The sequence below is a fragment of the Culex pipiens genome, chromosome 2 (assembly GCF_016801865.2).
Source record: "Culex pipiens pallens isolate TS chromosome 2, TS_CPP_V2, whole genome shotgun sequence".
Classification (NCBI taxonomy): domain Eukaryota; kingdom Metazoa; phylum Arthropoda; class Insecta; order Diptera; family Culicidae; genus Culex; species Culex pipiens.
The window spans coordinates 82,400,604-82,419,993 of NC_068938.1; the positions used below are offsets into that span (position 1 = coordinate 82,400,604).

The following is a 19,390-nucleotide window of genomic DNA, read 5'->3' on the forward strand; positions in this document are numbered from 1 at the left end:
GAAAACACGCCTATCAAGATTAGAAATCTTTTTGTTTTATGCGTTAATTTGCTCCAACGACAGCCATCGGGACGAGTTTTGGACGAGTAGTTGTTTTTGATTGAAATTTTAAATAAACCTCTACAACCCAACCCCGCCTTTAGACGGGCTTCGATTTAAAAAATCGCCAAATATCCATTTTCCAACCAATTCTTGATCTTTAAAAAGCATTGGAAAGAAGAACTCTTAAAATTTTAGAAAATTTATGAGTTGGAAGTTTTACTTGTTTTATGTGACTTTGCCAATGTTTTTAAAAATGTAATTTTTTTAGAGGTCAACTTTAGCAGTGTTTTTTACTAGCATTTCTTATATTTTAAGTAAAAAGAAGTATGCAGTATTTTTTCTAGTGCCCCATATTACGCCTCTACGCATTTATTTACAATTTAAATGATAATGGTGCCATTTTATAGCAGAAAACGTGAAAAACATGCAAAAAATTGAAAAAGTTACTGTAAAAACATAAAAAATTAGATAGGAAAAATGTAATGATAGGAGGTGGTAGAGTAGACCAAATACTACCAAAAACAAACATAAACTTAGCAAGATAAATGCAGATTAAAATAATAAAAATGAAACAACAAAAACATAAAACAAGAGAAGTGAAGTTTTCCGTAGAACAAAAGTTTCTCAAAATGACCTCCTGAACACGGGAAAAATAAAAATCTTCGAAAAAACTTTTTGTGGCAGTAGAGGGTTAAATTATGCAAGATGTAAGCTTGGAAGGCCAAAACGAAAAACAACAAAAAATAACACTAAGTAAAACATTAGTTGTATACTAAAAATCTTTAAAATATTTTTTTTCTTTTCTAATGGTGTTAGTGTAACTTGTTTGTGTAACGTTTTCAACTAAATATCCTCCAAAAAGGGTATAAATAGCACTTAAGTGCTTATAACTTTTGACATGGTTGTCAGATCTTCAATGTTTTGGACTCGTTGGAAAGGTTTTAACAAAAACCACCCGTTTTACAATCTGAAGTACTTAACTAAACTTTATAATTTGCAATAGCGACTTATGGGACCCCAAGACAGATCGAATAAGTCCAAAAAGGACAGAATCGGTTCCAACCATAATCGAGTGTAATTATTTTTTTTAAGTGAAGAAGGTTAAAAATGGGTCACACAAAAAAAATCCGAAAATAATGTTCATCTGAAATATAAATCAAGTGCGCAAAAAACTTGGTTTTTGATATGCCCCAACTTACCAAGATCTACCTTTAACAAGTATATCAATATAACGTGACAGTTCACGTCAAGTAAGAGGGGGATAGACTGCTTGTTTACAAACGCAGATTCACCCTATTGAACTGTTGCTACGGATTTGTTCAATTTCTGTAATTTATAGAAAATAATATTTTATTGATTTTGGAAGCAATAACTGTCTAAAAATTATATTAAAAATTAATTTATCTGACATTGTCATGCTTCCCATATTCGTTCAAAACAAAACTAAAAATATGTCACCGAAAAAAAACACAGTTATGAATCCGCAATGTTGGTATGCAAAAGAGGAAACCAAACTGCATTTTATTCGTCATAGCATCGCCCCGACGACGACGACGACGACGACTGCCTGGCTAGACGCGTCGTCGTGGACGCCTTCTGCTTATTTTTTTCTCCTTTCCCTCTCATTTAGAGCTCGGCGTTTGGTTTGCATTCAGCACTCTGTGTTTTTATGCTCACGTAAACAACATTCGCATCGCATAGTGATGATTACGCGAAGGGGGGAGGGGGGCAGGGAGGAGAAGTGGGTGGTCCCCTCGAGACTCCGAAAATATGCGCCTTGCTATGCCAAGGATGTTCGGCGTGGTGCGTATTTTCTAAAAATGGAGAGCTCTCAAAAGTGGTGCCGACAAATCTTCGGAATTCTCTGGAGTTTGTGACTGGCGGCGACGACGACGATTCCACAAATTGGGTCAAATCTGGGCGCAAACATGCTCTTTTAATGACTTTGGTGGAAAAACTCTGAAAAGCAATTTGCGATTTATGGTCCTTTTTTTATTAGCCCAAAACTTAGAGATTAGGATTTGGACGAAGGACTGTGTCTATTTCACCGCTATTAACATTGAAGATTGTTTAACTGTTTAATTATGTTCAAGCCGGTCCGTTTCTTGATTTCATCTTTATTAGCCGGCATCGTGGTATCTTAATTGTTGAGTCAATATTTTTCCAAATAGGATTAAAACCTAAACTGATTTTTTGTAAAATCAATGAACCATGTAAAGTTTAAGCTTATCACATTAAACAATTGTTTATTTATTCATTGCCTCATACGACAAGAAAACACAACGGCAATGTTGCCACAAGAGGGACCCATCCAATGAATGTTGATTTTGGTATTTTATCGCGATAGCAGGAATCTATAATATGTGTCTATAATATGAATGAATGAATGAATGGATTGAACAATGGCTTTTCAGCGTTGACGAGCCGCTATTTTTTCCCTATGATTTTTTTTTTTCAAAGAGCATTCACTGCGGACTTTCTTTGACGTCAACACGAGTGTCAAAAAAATATTAGGAGGTAAAAAAATGTGCGGCAGCTGCTTTTTCAATGAGAGTTTTGATTCATCAGCATATATCGCGCCTTTCTTTGAAATTTGCATTAAGTTTGGAGAGTGAAGAAAGTGGGATGGCGGCTTTTTTATATATAATAAATATTTGACATAATCACAAAATGGCTTGTTGCTGTGTGTTGTTTTCACTAGATTTTTTTTTGCAATAGATTGATTAAATTAAGATAAAACACCTCTAATGGTATATTATACCATGGCTGTTTCCTTTTGATATCGAGTCAACAAATAATGAAAATCTTTCAAATCACTCAATCCCGTCCGATGTGAATCATGATTCTTCCCCTACGCTTAAAAGTACACAGAAAAAAAAATCATGGTAACATTACATCTGGGAAGGGGTACATCTTTTATGTCAGAAAAAAAGTGTAATTTTACCTCTGGAAATGTGTAATTTTACCACTTTTCTGGTGTAATGTCACTTTTTCAGTCTAAATTGAGGTAAAATTACATCATAAAAGAGGTAATATTCAACCTTCCAAAATTAAAGCTTCCAAATTTACATTATTTTTTCTGTGATAGTCATACATTTTTCTAATCACATTTCTAGCTCTGACAACCAGAACTTAAATTACATCTTCCAAAAATAATTTTTACTTGTCCTGTGTGTTGTTTTGGTATATTTATATATATTAAGGGGGGAAACGAACGCTATAGATCGTTAAAGTTGGTGGAAAAAAATCTTTTTGCAATTCCGTCGTGAAACTACTTACTTTTCCTGTCAATCTTGAACGACGAAATAGCCTACTTTTCTGTACCAAAAATAACAGAATCGAATAGCAACACTTTTCAAAATAAATGCTGAAAAGTTCTACTTTTTAGCACTGAAATGGGTGCAAAAAATGTTGTATGGAACTCGTTGCAAAACAAGATTTTTTCAGCACTCGTCGCACATATGTGGAACTTTAGGTTCAAAAACGAGGGCAGGACAGGTGCTGCCTCTCGCGGTGGAGAGCTGCAACTTTTCTACCAGTTTTTATGGCAGTTTTGCACACCAATGGGTCGTCCATAGTGCGTGTAGTAAGAATATTTTGAATTTTATAAAATTATTAAAAGTAGCAAGCTATGTATTTTTAGTTTTGGATAACAGCATGTATTTCCATCCAGCACATAATGTTGACTCAACGGCACTTCGGCGTGCAATTTAACTTCATCATTTTTGACTGAAACGAAAAAAAAAACGAAGTTGACTTTATAGCTGTCGGCCACCATTGCTAGTACCAACCACTAGTGTCTTCCTTTTTAACTACAAGGACTTCGCCGCCCTGGGCTCCTAAGTGTACTAGAGTATGGCACGGAGCGACGGCGCCGAATACCCATATTTACACAAAGAATTTTAGAGCGCCCGCCGCGGGATTCGAACCAGCAACCTCTGGATTGTGAGCCAGTGCGCGGTCCGATTGATCCACACGGGCGGGCATTTTTGACTGAACTCTTGTAATAAAGCTCGGAAACTTTTATAGGGCCAAAGTGGACGCCTTGACCGAACCACGTAGCCCAGTGGTAATGCTTCCGCCTCGTAAGCGGTAGATCGGGGTTCAAAACCCGGCTCGGACCAACACAACTGGTGATCTTTTCCCTTCTGGAATCGATTGCTTAGTAAAGGGAAGGTAGTGTATCGTCACAAACTGGACCTTATCACGACACCTTAGGGAGGCGACCTATGGAATGTTAACATTAATCTTAACATGTTAACATTATGTTAAGAATGAAACTGCCACTGAATCCGCTTTGTAAATGCCGGCCCCGATACTCTCAAGGGTGTTCCCCTCAGGAACTGGGAAAGATTTACTTTTTACTCTAATGTTAACAGGTCAGAACTTTGACATTCAATTAAAGCTAATTAAAAGCGTTTTGAATTGAAATCGAGTGATAAAAAGCTCAATAAGTAGTGAGCAAGCAAGTTTCTATCAAAAGTTTTTCAAAATTATTTGTTTAAATAGTAAAAATCAGCAAATTGGATGGAGTTAGGAGCGAGAGCTTAACCTGCCAAATATACGAGAATTTCCCCTATATGTTTTTCTTTTCCTACTTACTTAAAACCAAATTTTAATTTTCTAGTAAGTTTCCTTATATTCAACATTTTTAAAAGTTACTCCCATTTTTCGTTCAATTTTTTAATTATTAATTTTTTACAAAATTTTGGTAATCGTAAACAGATACCGGCTACATGAAATATGCATTGACCCCTCATCCGATCAAAACTGGTATACTGAGAAGATGCCTCAAGTAAACAAAATCGCAGCATGCCATGATTTGAATTTTCATTTTTCTTCTCGCGCGCCTCGCGTGTCGGCCGTTTGATTTGCAACTTATTTACTTTTCATGCTCCAAAATGCCGGAAAAATCTGTGCAGTTAAAAATTGCATGTTCAATAATCATGGCTCATCATTCTATTCGTTTGGGAACAGGTATTTAGCTAGTGCTGGTAAAATGGCTTGAATTCTGTGACATCGAACAAAAATATGGGAGGTCGTCTTCCTCCCATCCCCCATTCGCAACTGCAAAATCTGCTCCTTTCATGTTTAAAACCACGATTTTATCAACCCACCCCCACTCAAGCGCCACTAATGCTCCATAATTTCCACAAATCGATCATGTTTGAAAACACATCTTGAATTACGCAGAATTGGTAAATAAAGCGAAAACAAGGTCTGTCTGTCAATCTGCGAGTGGTATAAGAGATTCAAATTTGAGAGTTGTTTATGCTAAGTAGGCTGTGACTAGCTTGGACAAATTTACACTATACCAGCGACAGAACTCAACAATCGTCACACTTTTTGGGCTAACAGGATGTATGGAGTTCCAACCATGTGCTCGTCGTATTTATCCAACTCGGTGAACCTCGTTGGATAAATGTACGACTCCTGCTGAAAAAATCCTCTTTTTGCAACTTGTTGCATAAACTACTATTTCATACACAAACTTCTTCTTTAAAACGCTACTTGCTCGTCAGAGTTAACTCGGGTCATTTTGTGGGCCAGCATGTTTGAAACACACAACTCAAACCAATGCATTCTGAAAAATTGTTAACCAAATTTTGCTTTACCAATTTGTAAACCATGAATGAGCATTCAGTTTTGTTACCTTTTTTACTAACAAAATTTAGGAAAAAATTGCAAGAAAGAAAGCTTTACAATTTTGATAAAAATAGTCATTTTAAACATGATTGAACTATTCTTAAAATATTTAGATTTTTTATGAAATTTACCAAAATTTCGATAGTTTGCAGTGATTTTCAAGATATGATTATTATTACCTGGATTATTATTAAATAAAGTGTCAAACGATGTTCAAGGTGGTTCAACTGTAATATTTCTTCATTTGAACCATTTTAATACCATTTTCAATTTCCCGACTTTTCCAGAATCCAATTAATTCAATTAATAGGATAAAATAAAATGTTTCATTTAACCAAAATGTTCAAATAAATTCAAAAATATCAAACTATTGACAATTTTAGTAAAAATAGAAACTTAACAATATATTTGTGACAAAAAATACTTCAAACATGGAAGCACTCATTATTTTGATTTAGATATAAAACATAAAAAGTCTGGCTTTTAAAAATAACTGGAAGCTTAACAGTATTTATAATTTCAATGTTTATTTACAAAAATGTCAAACATAATATTTTTGTAACTCGGTTAGCACTAAAAAGGGGTTGGCAAAGAGTAAAAAATAACCGAATTATCAATATTATGTTTAATATTAATATTTCGTTTATTAAACAACGGTTCAAAAATGATTACAGTTTCATTCTTTTAAAGAATTTAAAAAAAAAACCTAAATATTAAATTCGCGAAAAAAATGATATTGCAACGTTCTATTTTTTATTTTTTGCCTTTCTTACTAAAGAAAGGTATAGGTTTTACTTTATGGCTAGACGTCATTTTCATCTTCGTAAATATTACGATTCAGCATGAATTTTCATCGGAAAAATCGTCAAAAAATCACACTGCATCGATTTTCGATGCTTCGTCGCCAAGTCGACAAGTTGTCAAGTTGAGCTTCGAATACTGGCGCGAGAATGCTGGCGCATATATTTTGTGGCTCGACTTATACTCGTTTTGTAGTAGCTTGTCTACCGATGTTTCCTACAACATGTAAGATATCGTAGATTTTCGGTTTCTTTTGCCCTGTCCGTTTTTGCATAACTTTCCAATGTTTATGCATAAACTTTTGTGACATGGGACATTCATCCGGCTACAATCAATTTGTTTCCCGTGTGCTCCTTAAATCGCCTAAAAGTAGATTTTTTTTTTCGCGATTTCGTAAGTTTATTTAACAGGGTTTATTGGATTCCAATAGGAGCTTTCTAAGCTTTTCACCGTTTATATCGTTTTCAAAGTTTTCAATGCTGGCGACGCCAATGGCTTTCTACACAGCAAATTCGGATGTTCGTTTTCAGTTAATATTTACTGAAAACTGCACTACTGACATTTTCAGTTAGTTTTTCGCTGAACATCAGTTAAAATTTGTATGGAGCTGTCAAAGTTTTCTGAAATTTCAGCAAGTTTTCGTTTACTGAAAATTTCAGTAGTGCAGATTTCAGTAAATTTAACTGAATTCAGTAATGAGTGTGTACCTAAGGTACTCGCGATTGAGTGTGTAGTGGTGCTATCTCTGACTCTGTCACTTTCGTAGAAGTTGAATGGCTATCTTTCCTGCACCGTGCGGCACACGCGGTTCACTTGTACCTCGGTTTTTCTTTACGCCTGCTTTGCTCGGTACGATGGTAAAAAAAAGAGCTCGTACCGAAGCTAGAAAACCAAGACCGCGGTGTGCGTTGTCACTGACGCATGGGAAGCTTGCTATGCTCGCGTTTGTCATAAACTCTTGTTTGATTAAGAATATGTACGAATACAAATATTCTTTTGGTGAAAATTGCGTTTTTTATTTCTTTTGGAAAGCATATCATTTATAATACTTTGTTTCATCATTAAACTTTCTTTTGTACTGACGTTATGAATAAACAAAGTAGTTGTTATGAATTTAAAGAAGAAGTTCTACTATTGTTATATTCTTTAGTAAGAAAGGCTCTATTAGTAAGAAAGGCTCTATCTCACCCCAGGTGGGATTAAATCGGTTTTTTTCGATTAGTGTTGATTTGTCTAGTTGCAAGTATTTAAAATAAGTGTTCATTTTCCAATTGATAATCTCCAAGTTTACCACTCAATAAATGCGATATTTTAAAGAGACAAATTCTTTGAACGTGTTGGTTACCTGAACACAATTTTTGAATTTATTTTTGCAATTTCAAACATATTTTTTTCATAAACGTAAAAAAGTATTCAATTTTTCATCCAGAGTGAAAAAAAAAACTGATTTTATTTGATATTTTAGTTTTCACCGATAAGTAACGTTAGTACTTATACCAAAAAAAAAATACAGAAGTCAAACATAAAAAAATCATCAAAAAATATTTTGCAAATCTGTATCGAATGCAAATAGGACACTTAAATTTTAAGCTATGTGCCAAAGACGAATTAAGTGAAATCAATTTAATAATGTACGATGTATTTGTGCATGGGATTCCCAACTATTCCCGACTTTTTGAAAAAAAAAAAAAAAATATCGCAAATCCCGATTTTTCGCCGATTTTTTGGCGAATTCTCGATTTCTCGGCTTAAGATCGTAGAAGGTGTCCTTCACTTTTGGGGCAATGACTGTCAAAAATGGTTCTGAATTCAGGGTCCAGAAATAGTAAATTGAAATGAAAAAATAATCACTATATGTAAAATGCTTCTACAAACAACACAAAGAAAAACATTTTTTGATTGAAACATTCGGACTCAAGATTTGAATGTTTTTCTAAAACAAACTTGGCCGCCAAATGGCCGATCTGGAATGATGCCTTCCAGAGCCTTAAGTGGAATTAAGTACAGTCCAGACTCGATTATCCGAAGGCCTTGGCAAAATATCACTTCGGATAATCGAAAATCGAAAAAAAAATTAGTTGTCTTATTTTTGATTGCTGAGCTTCAGTATGACCCCTAATCTACTCTAAAGTGATTTAAAATTTTTAAATCCAAGATGGCGGCAAAGATGGCGATGACGAAATATTGAAAAAATGCATTTATTAATTTTATAGGCATTCAACCATTCAAATTTGACTAAAATGGGCTCGCAGAACTCGAATTTGATGTTAAAAATAAGAATACAAAAAAAACACGAAAAAAATTGTTTGTTCTTGATTCGATTATCCGAAGTCTCATACAAACCTTCGGATAATCGAAACTTCTGATAATCGAGGCTTCGGATAATCGAGTCTGGACTGTACAAACAAATTTTAATTTATGTTTAATTATGCATTTTTCAATCCCGGAATACCCAGACAAAATAAAATAAAAATCCGAAGGAATTTTGTCTGGCAGCAGATTTCTCGGTGTTTACTAACAGCAAGTTAGAGCGACACCGCCGGTTTCTCGCGCAAGAGAGAAGAGAAGCTCGGTTTTTTACGATTATCTCTCTCTCAGTGAGCGCTCAGTGAAACTCTTTTGGCGAAGATGTTTGCATCGCTGTTTTCGATGATGTGTGGCAGCAACTCAGAAAGAAAAATTGTTGGAATATTTTTCAGTTATTCGAAAAATAAAATCTAAATAAAATTTATCTGAAAAAAAAAATATCTTTCATGTTCCTAAAACTGGATATTACTTTAAAACGAATAACTTTCTCGAATTATCAAAAAAAATATTTTGTTTGCTTGAATATAGAAGTTTGTGTATGAATTTAATACATTTAGTATTTTTCAATATCTCAAAACATTTTTTTGTCCTTTTTTAACTTTTAAAAATTGAAGATTTAATAATGAAGGAGGTATTAGACTACGGCAAACAAAGAAACTCGCACTTTTTTGTGTTAGATAGTTAGCCAAATATATGCAGGCTGACGTTTATGCAAACAAATGCAGGCAAAGAAACAAAGCAGGCAAACTGACAATAAACTGTCAAAAAGTTTGTTTGTTTGTTTGTCATAGTCTAATACGTCCTTAACGGAAATATGGCCTCGCAGTAATGTTTGTCTATCAAATTGATGTGGAATTAGTCTTAAATTAGAAGTACAACAGCGGCATAGGTTATACATTAAATGGCCTTTGTAAATATTTGAAATTTACAACACAGTATTGCAACAAAACTTGCACTTAACCGATAAAATGTTTCAACATGTCTCATATCACTGATCAATCTAATAAAAAGCACCTGATTGTGAAAACCATTTCTTGCTAACTACTATGCAATTAATTTGTCGTTCGATGACCGATGGTGACCTGCCATGTGCCGGCTAGAAGCCGGGTTGACCCATCCTCAAACACGCCACGCCACGAGTGGAAATCAATAAAACCGATTAGACCAGGAGAGGCACGCGGACGGTCAACATGAACCGGTGCTGTGTGAAACATTGTATTGTGGATGCTTTTAAAGCCGATCCGTATGCAGTAGAGGTAAATGGCAACCCTTTTCCACTGTTTGTGGCCACTTCTAGTTGCAACATCCCCTCCGCTAACAAAACGGAGATGCAGGAGGGGTCAATAAAATGTCACACAAAGTCTGATAACAATAAAAAAATGCGCCGAATGACAATGTCCACGATCGTGTCGCGACCACCGGGGCAGAAAATCGAAGAGTCCCTTTCCCCCCGCGGCACAAATCATCGCAACTTTCACACACTGCTCCGCGCTTTCCACACACAATTTCTCAATCATACATAATGGATTTGTGCACTCTGCCTCTTTTTGCTGCCGCTGCTGCTCAACTCGATTCGATTGTGTGGACAACCCCCGGTCAAATCCCCCCCAAAAAAGAAAAGCACCCAGCGCTTACCGGAATTGGACTGCACGACGGAAGAAATCGCGGCCGCGGCTTCCCGGCTCGGTTCCGCAGCAATCGTGAAGCTCACAGGCGCCTCCGTGGCACAGATTCCGGACCAAAATCTGCTAGCGTTTCACGATTTCCAGTGGAACTTTGCACACAATAATTGCTCAACCAGCACAACACCGGAAGGATCAACACTTTACGCTTGCAACGCTGCTGGTGGCCGGAAGTGCCCTGACCTCCCTATGGAACTATAAATGCTTCTGGAATGATGATGATGGTGGTGGAGGGTGGGTAGGGCGGGAACCGTTCTCCGGAACACAACCTTCTTCTTCACAACATTAGCACACTGCGCCCTTTTTTTCGCCGTAATCCCCCTTTTCACTCCCAATCGTCGCCGCCGTGTGACGGACGGAATTCACCGGAATTTCGCACCGAAAACAACACGCACTCGCGGGCCGCGGACACAAAAATTAACCCAGACAACAGAGAGACAGACACAGACAGTCGTGGGGGAAAAAAGTCGAGAGGAAATATTGTAGGTTCCACACCGCGACGACGTCGACACCGCAATGAAGAATCTCTACCGCCGATGGCCACTCTCTGTACACTGGACTGGACTCTGGTGGTGGAGCCGCTGGGAGGGGTTCCCCGTATAACGTTTGCTCCCCACACACAAAACGCCCCACGACGACGGCACCACTACAAGCGAAAAATTCAGAGTGACAGATTGCGTGTCAAATGAGAGCTGTCAGATAGCGACAGGGCTGGGAGTTTTTGCACGTTTAGGGAGAATTGTCCACACGCAAAATCCAGATCGCAGATCTGTGTAAAATTTGACACAGATCGCGTCCAAAACCGGGAATACACAGAATCTGTGTAGAAACCTTGAACACAGATCCACTGACGGACTGACGTGCCACCAAGAGTTCAAATTTGACCGCACATTCCCATCTTCCTTCTCACTCACCTTCAGCGATCAGCGATTGTCAAACACACGGTTTGACAGATGCGCCCAAGTAACCAAACAGCACTAAAACAAATCACTGTTCAGCACTAAAAGCGCTTTTACAGCTGCGAGCTAATGCTAAAGAGTTTTGACATCTGCATGAAAAGCGCTTTTGCAGCTGATTTGCAGCTCATTTTGGACTTTATATTTCTGATTTCCAGCTGGCCCCTACTGTTGTTGTTCCACCCCTGCAAAATGTCAACAAAGTTGAGAGAGGCAAAAATATTGCTCTCTCACACTCTTCTCTCAATTCTATTTTTAGTTTGTTTACCATGTTACCGACTCAGCTGACCGAGCGGAGAAGCCGATTTATTTGATTGAACTTGCTTTGTTGGGGATGTGATGCCAGATTCCAGAAGTGGTTTACTGATGGTTCCTGCGCCCGTGTCGTCACGCCTGTTTGGAGAATGTTCAAACGTTGTGATTGGACTGTTTCAATTACTGCTACTTATCATAAGTAACTCTCGTAATCATGATAGCAAAGTCTTTGTCTAAATTTGTGTCACTCGAAGCCATGAGTAATTATGTTTTTTTGAGAGATAAGAACATCAAACAATTTGATCAGGCTCAAACACATTTATTCATGAATTGTATTCAAGTATTGCACAGTTATCCAAGCTGTTCAGAACACTTTATCTTGAACCTGCAGCAGGAGCACCACGACCACGCCATGACCGCTTCCAAAGTCGGATGAATCAGCTTAGAAATTGTTAATTTTTAAAACACCTTTCCAGCCAATGTCCAAAGAATGAATGATATTCCCTCAGCGTAGATCCCACTTTGAAGTTCCAATTCTTGATTTCCTGCTTCCTGAAAGTTATTTGTTTATTAATGTTTTATGTAAAACTGTGCATTTTGTGTAAAACTTACGAAATTGGCAGAAAATGCTGCAACTTTTCCCGGTTTTGATTTTTATTGCCGTGTTGATATTGTACGATCAGTACCTAGCTGGACTCGGTCACTGGAAACGACCGGCGGCTCAGTGACCGACGAAATAGGCGGCGGGCCAGATGCGGGCATAAAAATGTCAAAATCTCTTCCCCCCTCACTTCGTCTCACCATCCAGCTGCAGATTTGTTGACAAACAAACGGAGCACGCGGTCGCATGATGGCGGCATCGAGCCAGAATTAGGGGTGATCATGTGATTAGAAATGAAAGTTTATTCAAGAAAAATAATATTTTTCCGACCGAATAAAAAAATTGCGAGCATGTTCAAAAAATTATTCCTGATGTCGGAGAAGTGATAAAAAAGCAAAATGTTAATCCATAATTTTTCTATAAATTGAATTTTTTCACTCCAACTGGGAACCCCTAGGTCTATCCACGACCGTTTCTAATGACCGTGAGAAGATGCCAGAAAATCCAGCTACGAGCTAAATCCACAATAAAATTACGAACGAGCGAGCGAGAGTTGTGCATCATTTTGTTTTTCTTCTCGCTCACTCTCGCACTCGCTCCCAAAATTCTATCAGTGGTGCCAGTTTTTCAAAGAAATTCAGAACAGTGTTGCCAGCGTTTGCTTCAAATCAGCTCTATTCCAGCTTTTATTAGAGCAGTTGTTTTAGAGCTGATTTGCTATCACCTTAGCTGTTTTATAGCTGATTAGCTGGTGCATGCCGTTTACCAACTAATTTATGATTTCTTTTAGTGCTGGATGGTTACTTGGGCGCAGCAGCTGCTGCTGAGAAGCTCCCTTAAGCAACATGTGAAAAGGGCGGAAAAAATCTTACACACAAAAAAATATTACTGTAATGACAAAAGTAACTAATTTTTGATTTAAAAAGTTGCTAAAATTTGCTTGAGGGAAAGTTTTTTTCTTGGGTTAAAAATGAAAACGTTTACTGGTAAACTGCCCATGTTTACATAAATGTCCCATATGCAAAAACAGCAAGCTGAGAAAAACGCAAGGCAAGTTTGTCCCACACATAAGGCTACGTGTTAAGTTTTCACGAAAAAACTGAATTTCCTCCTGATTTCTGGAACAAAGTACTGGATGTTATAGGCTCTTTTGAAAGAGCACACGATTTTGAACCAAACTGCATTTATGCGATCATGGGCAGTAAAGTTTTTTGAAATCTCCTTACTAACTAATTTACAAGTCTTAACTTTTAATATGACTGTATAATTTCTTTCATTTTGACGTTCTCGTGTAACTGAGTACGCCTAAGTCTCAAATGTAAACAAATACTTTGGTGAGTCCGGTGTACCACTGTGGTGCTGTTGAGTCTAGGACGTAAAACAAAGCCGACGCGGAAACCTTTGTGAGCCAAACAGCAGCAGCGAAACGCCTTCGAAGGAGGGTGATGCGGGTGCGGGACAAGGTCGAGTGGTCGAAAAGGACAAGACCAGCTTCCTGCAGGAACTGCAGCTGTTCCAGGACCGGAATGGGTAAGAAAGTAGCTTGGGTATTTTGGGGGTTTGTGATTGATTTTGTTTGTTTTTGTAGGATGGGAGGTAGGAATGTGGATTCGCACCGGTTGTATTCGGTGGTGGTGGCCCGGGCTTGGTGGTTGAAGGTCAATTCCCGCGAGGACTGGGGCGAGATTATCGAGGAGATGGCGCTGCCAAAGCGTTGCACGCACAACGAGTTTGCGTTGAAGAAGATTAACGTTAGGTTTTGGACAAGTACGAGAAAGTTAATTTTCACGGTGAAGAGAAGGATCTGACTAAGAGGAGGACGACGAGAAGCGACATAATCGGAGGTGGTCAGCGCAGATGTTGCACTTGGTGTCGGAGTTTTACAACATCGTTGAGTATTGAGAATGTGTGCAGTGATTAGCAAACTTCACTTACTTCCATGTCTTTTAGCAACTTTTCGTCCACAAACGCTCACCTCCCCATGGCGCAGCTCCAGCCGAATGAACCTGGACAGCGAGCCGGAAAATCTGTCATTCTCGAAGGAGGATGAAGGCCTCATCAACCCCATGTTCCGGATGCGCTTCCAGGATCGGGAACTCCCCGTTCAGGCACTTCACTTCCCAGTCGGGAAACGTCGATAACCCTTCTCGAATAACGGAAAACTCCTCCAAGACTGTCCTGAAGAAGGTCGGCAACGTGACCATCCTGTTTTCTACACTGCTGTCGCGCGTCGAAACGTCCATCCGGAACCGTCCAGACTGGGGTCTTCGGAAGAGACCGGTGGAGTACCGTAAGAATCGGTACAGCTTGGACTATGATGTTGGCCAACATTGACCAGAAGCGTTAAATACAATAAAAAATGTGTTTTTTTAGCATGCTGTTTTAAACTTGTAAAAATTAATATAAAAATCAAGCTCATTTTTCTGAAATTATCACTGTATTATTAAATGTAGTTTATTTTTGTCATAAAAGGTTTCTTTTCCAATTAAAAGTAAATCACTTTTACCGATACAACGATTTTGTTCCATAAATGCATAGTAGTATCAAAAACTTTTCAACTTTTAAATTAAAAAGTTTGAACTTTCTACGAATATTCACCAACGCGAACTTTTAATCCAACGAACGATCTTTTTAAATTTAGAGTATTTTTTCTTTGTGTGTAAACCTATTTTATTTTTGCAAAATCTTGGGAAAAGGCATTTATTTTACGAATTATTTACATAATTGTTTTTCCAAAATATTTTTCTGTGAGTTTTAGAATATTAGATCAGAATATAACAAAGTTCTACTTGAGTCTTGACCAGTCTTGACCATACAGTGAATATATACAACACAATACACTTAACTAAAAAATAAATAGATTCAATTTCCTCGAAACTAAATAAATCACGTTTGATTTTTTTTTTGTTTGCGCTTTTAGAATACTTATTAAAACTCCTTCGAAAATGTTTTAAACTAGTTTTAAATACATCAAAGTACTGATATGCCAACATAAGGTGCTCGATGAAATCAAATGCTGTTCTCCTAGTTCAAATTAAGAAATTAAATATAAATCATTGAGGAGAAAAAAATAAACTTAAAAAGTTTTAATTTGTGTTAATTATGACCGATGCGCAGCATACGACCTTTTCAAACGCCACGCGCCTAAACTTGGTTCGATTTTTAATTCACTCGCTTTGTAATATCGACGTCGTCGTGCTATCTTGTCGCTCCCGCCTTTTCAACGTTCCGAGAAAAACGCGTTTTAATGTTTGACCTTGAATAAAGAAAAACGAAAGCACGCAATGTAAACAATAACAAACATGTTTTGTTTGGCTGACCATTATGTATAATTACAAATCTCGGATTAGTTTTCAAAAAGACGTAAGAGCCAATGGTCAATAAAGCCTTTTTTGGATAGGTCGAAAACCTTACGAAAATCCAATTTCAAAAATGCTTAAGATTGTTCATCTCCATGTCTTTCAAGTGTCCCAAACTAGAAATAAAAGAAATTTTGTCATAATTTGGAGAAAAACGAATTTTAGTGTCGGAGGTCACGGTGGCTCTTACGGTTTTTTGAAAACTCAACCGAGAAATGTTTACGGTAGTCTAACTTGTAAGTGCGTCAATCGCGTTCTGACCTGAAATCCCTTTGGCCAGTTGTCGCACTTACATCAATTTTCAAGAAGTGACAAGATAGCACGACAAGGTTGAAACTACTTTCATATGTAAAGTGACAAAAATGTACGGAGCTTTTTCGGATTTCGTTGAATATCTCAGGATTGAAATCGAATTTTCGGGATCTGTGAAGGTCAAAAGGTGAGGCATTGTGAGCTGCACAAAATGGCGTTCTTAACTTAATTGGGTACTAAAGCCCTATGTAAATTTTTATGTACAATTGTAAAAAACACAAATAAAAACCATTTCTGATCATTTTTTTTTCATTTTAATGCTAATTTTTTTTTGACAAGGCAACATTTTTTCGATGGATCAACTATGGTCCCCTTGGAACGAGCTGTCAAGTAGGAGCTTTTCTGTCAAGAAGGACCGCGAGGTTAATTTTTCAAAATTGATTAAAAAATCCATTTTAAACTCTTTGTGGTCGTACAAAGGGTCATTGTACTCAGAAAAGTATGCTTTATCGCTGTAAACAATAATATCAGCAATCTAAGCTTCATTTTAGGACCCAATTTGGCCCAAAATGCACGTACGACAAGTTAGCACGACGGCGACGATATGTGGATGACAGTCGTGACTTACCCGTGGCGGGAACAGCTTTTTTTCATAAAATTATTTTTATTAGGTCCTTTTCGGTGCTGGGACCTGATTAGGACCGAGTCGGCTTTTGTAATTACATTTTTCTTAAAGCTAAGAGTAATTACAGAGGATCTTGTGACGGGAACAGCTCCGGTGGCTAAATGTCAAACTCTAATAGAGCTTTATGACGTTTCGCGTACACACACTAGCGCACCATTAGATTTTGCTGGCCGGACAAAATTTAACCTCACTTTTTTCGTGTACGTACACGCAATACATACGCACGTAGATTACTCTATTCTGACATTCACTCAAGAAGAGAAAAGTAGGAAGAAAGAGAAGAAGAATGCTGTCAAAAATGATCGAGAAATTTGTTCCTGGTGGTACGTCAGTTCGTCAGTGATATTATCGCGCAATATTGTTTGAGTTAAATAATTCAAAGTGAGTCGTTTCCCATTAACGTGCAGAGCTTTGACTAACTTTTAGCATGAGCGAACTTTGTTCAACAATCACAACACATCGTAAAGTTTAATCCTGTTTAATCAAGTCAGACACGTTTTTTTTAATTTGTTATTCTACTGAAACTAAGAAATGGAATCTTGCGAAATTTGTGCCCGACTTCCGTCAGCATCGACCGACCAGGATCACGGACCAGAAAGCGATTCTCCACAACTGGATCAATCAGCGTTGCCTCCGGAAGTGTGGGCCGAGATATTCAAGGGACTATCCGGCTGTCATCTGCTACGGGTGCGATTGGTTTGCCATCGCTGGAAGGACATCGTCGACAGCAGTTCTACCCTTTTGGCCAAATATTACGTGTTTTTCTTCTGTGACATCCACGATGAACGCAGCATCACTCTACCTCCAGCTACGAACGCACACTTTGAAAAAGTGACCATGGCAGTAGTCTGTTCATGGTGGCCATCGTTCTGTCAGCGTTTAGTCGAGCTTGAGTTTACCCGTTGCGAAATCAACGTATCAGTCTTACTGGAAATGCTTAAACAAATTCCAAATCTGAAGTGCTTGGCGCTATCCTGGGAGTATTGCGATATTGAGCCACTCGTTGATTGTTCCGTTGCGGTTGATTTCAGCCTTAACAAGCTGGAAAAGCTGAAACTTGCAGACGTCAAATCTACAGAAATTTTCAAAGTGTTTCAACAACTTTGTTGCAACCTGAAGTCGTTAAACATCACGTGGTGCTGCAATAGAGATTTTCAGCATTCGATGGAAATAGCTAAACTTGTGAAAGGATTACAGAACACTTTAGAGGAACTCACCATCAACGGCATAGACAAAGTTCTGATCGAAGTGATGAAATTCGATCAATTGAGGCTGAAGAAATTAGCGCTGTCTGAGTTACAACCAACTTCCCAGATCCCTGGTCTTATTGTCCAGTTATGCCGATTGCACCCATCGTTGGAACATCTGGATTTCATGGATAGTCGACTTTTGTTTAACAAAACGGTTGGTATTTTTTACAAATGTGTTTCATCGTTTAAACTTTCGTTTTTATTTACAGCAACTAAACGAGATGAGCCAGCTACTGTCTAATCTAAAGTTTCTGTCGTATTGTTTGGGTTCAAAACCCGAGCACGTGGATCTCACATTTTTGTCAAACATGCCCAAACTGGAGATCCTATCATTTGATGGCCGAACCATAAACAACAAATCCGTATTACCCGACTACCGTCCAAATTTGAAAGAATTACATTTGGAGGCGATATTTTTTCAAGACAACAGTTTTCAAATGTGTCTTGAAAAAATGCCAAACATTCAAGCGATACACATTGAAGGCTGCTCAATGGATAGTTGGTTGCATTTCCTGAAAGTGCTAGGTTCCCTGAAACACCTGCGAGAGCTAAAGCTGCACAACATGTTCCCCAAAGAAACGACGCGTTGCTACTTTGACGATCTGACCGCCCTGAAATCACTCATACTCTACAGTTGCAAAATGTCCCAGGATCTGCTGGCCACTCTGTTGAGCCGGTGCCCTAGCCTGCATAAACTTCACATGACGCTCGTGAAGGACGCCTTGAAAGATGATGTACGGCGAGTGATCTGCTGGAAGCTGCCGCGACTGAACGAGCTGAGGGTGACCATGTACATTGAAGTTGAGGGAGTGGAACGGGCATCGCGTACCGATATTCGTGTTGTTTTCGACTCATTGGAACAGCTGAGGAGTGCAGTTACTGAATAAATTAATTATACTCTAAAGCGCTTTGATTATTTTCTCCAAATGTTTGAAAACATTTTGTATTCGATATAATAATTGAATTAAAAATCTAGAGCCCTAAAGCTCTATGTCAATTTTCATGTACAATGGTCAAGAAAAACTCTTTGTGCCAAGGAAGGCCGCGGAGTTAACTTTTCTAAATTGATTTGAAAATCCATGTCAACCCTTTGTATTACTGTAAAAATTTATATGTTTATAAACTTAAAAAAAATAGATTTCATAAGATTTTAAAAAATACAAAATTTTAGAATTTAAAAGCTCAAAAGATTTTAAAATTCATCAATTCAGAAATTCAAAAATTAATTAACCTTATAAATTTGTAAATATTAAATCCAGAAATTCAATAAAAAAATAGAACCTGAACATCCAAAATTCAATACTCAAAAACTTATAAACTTCAACGCAAAAATTTAATAATAGGGAAAGTTAAATTAAAAATTTCGTGAAACTTTAAAACGCAGTTCTTACTCGATTATCCAAAGTCCTCGCCAAAATTTCACTTCGGATAATCGAATCACCAATTTTTTATTTTTCTCAAAGTTTGAGTCTTAAACCTAATTTTAAATTTTACAATGGTGGCAAAATTAAGGGATGTACAAACTTTAGAATTTTAGTATTGAAATAAAAGAAT

The 19,390-nt window shown here is 37.6% G+C and overlaps 3 protein-coding genes across 3 annotated transcripts in view; all 3 read left to right on the forward strand.

Annotated features, from left to right (window-relative positions):
• The window catches only part of LOC120428121 (zinc finger protein 287), a 75,566-nt gene that overhangs the window by 32,155 nt on the left and 24,021 nt on the right, over positions 1–19,390 (forward strand). The gene's annotated exons all lie outside the window — the stretch shown is intronic.
• Positions 13,485–14,624, forward strand: LOC120428120 (uncharacterized). The gene is made up of 4 exons (XM_052706927.1): positions 13,485–13,496; positions 13,699–13,820; positions 14,281–14,398; positions 14,463–14,624. The coding sequence occupies exons 1-4, from the start codon at positions 13,485–13,487 to the stop codon at positions 14,622–14,624; spliced, it is 414 nt and encodes a 137-aa protein (XP_052562887.1).
• Positions 16,985–18,731, forward strand: LOC120428125 (uncharacterized). The gene is made up of 2 exons (XM_039593110.2): positions 16,985–17,990; positions 18,046–18,731. Exons 1-2 carry the CDS (start codon positions 17,118–17,120, stop codon positions 18,721–18,723), a joined length of 1,551 nt encoding a protein of 516 aa, XP_039449044.1. The 5' UTR covers positions 16,985–17,117; the 3' UTR covers positions 18,724–18,731.

Excerpts from the sequence above, each read along its gene's own strand:
- LOC120428120 (XM_052706927.1), top strand. Across the intron at positions 13,821-14,280 it reads CTGTTCCAGGACCGGAATGG|CTCCAGCCGAATGAACCTGG; the intron begins GTAAGAAAGTAG and ends CCCATGGCGCAG. Across the intron at positions 14,399-14,462 it reads ATCGGGAACTCCCCGTTCAG|ACTGTCCTGAAGAAGGTCGG; the intron begins GCACTTCACTTC and ends AACTCCTCCAAG.
- LOC120428125 (XM_039593110.2), top strand. The coding sequence starts at position 17,118 with ATGGAATCTTGCGAAATTTGTGCCCGACTTCCGTCAGCATCGACCGAC. Across the intron at positions 17,991-18,045 it reads GACTTTTGTTTAACAAAACG|CAACTAAACGAGATGAGCCA; the intron begins GTTGGTATTTTT and ends TTTTATTTACAG.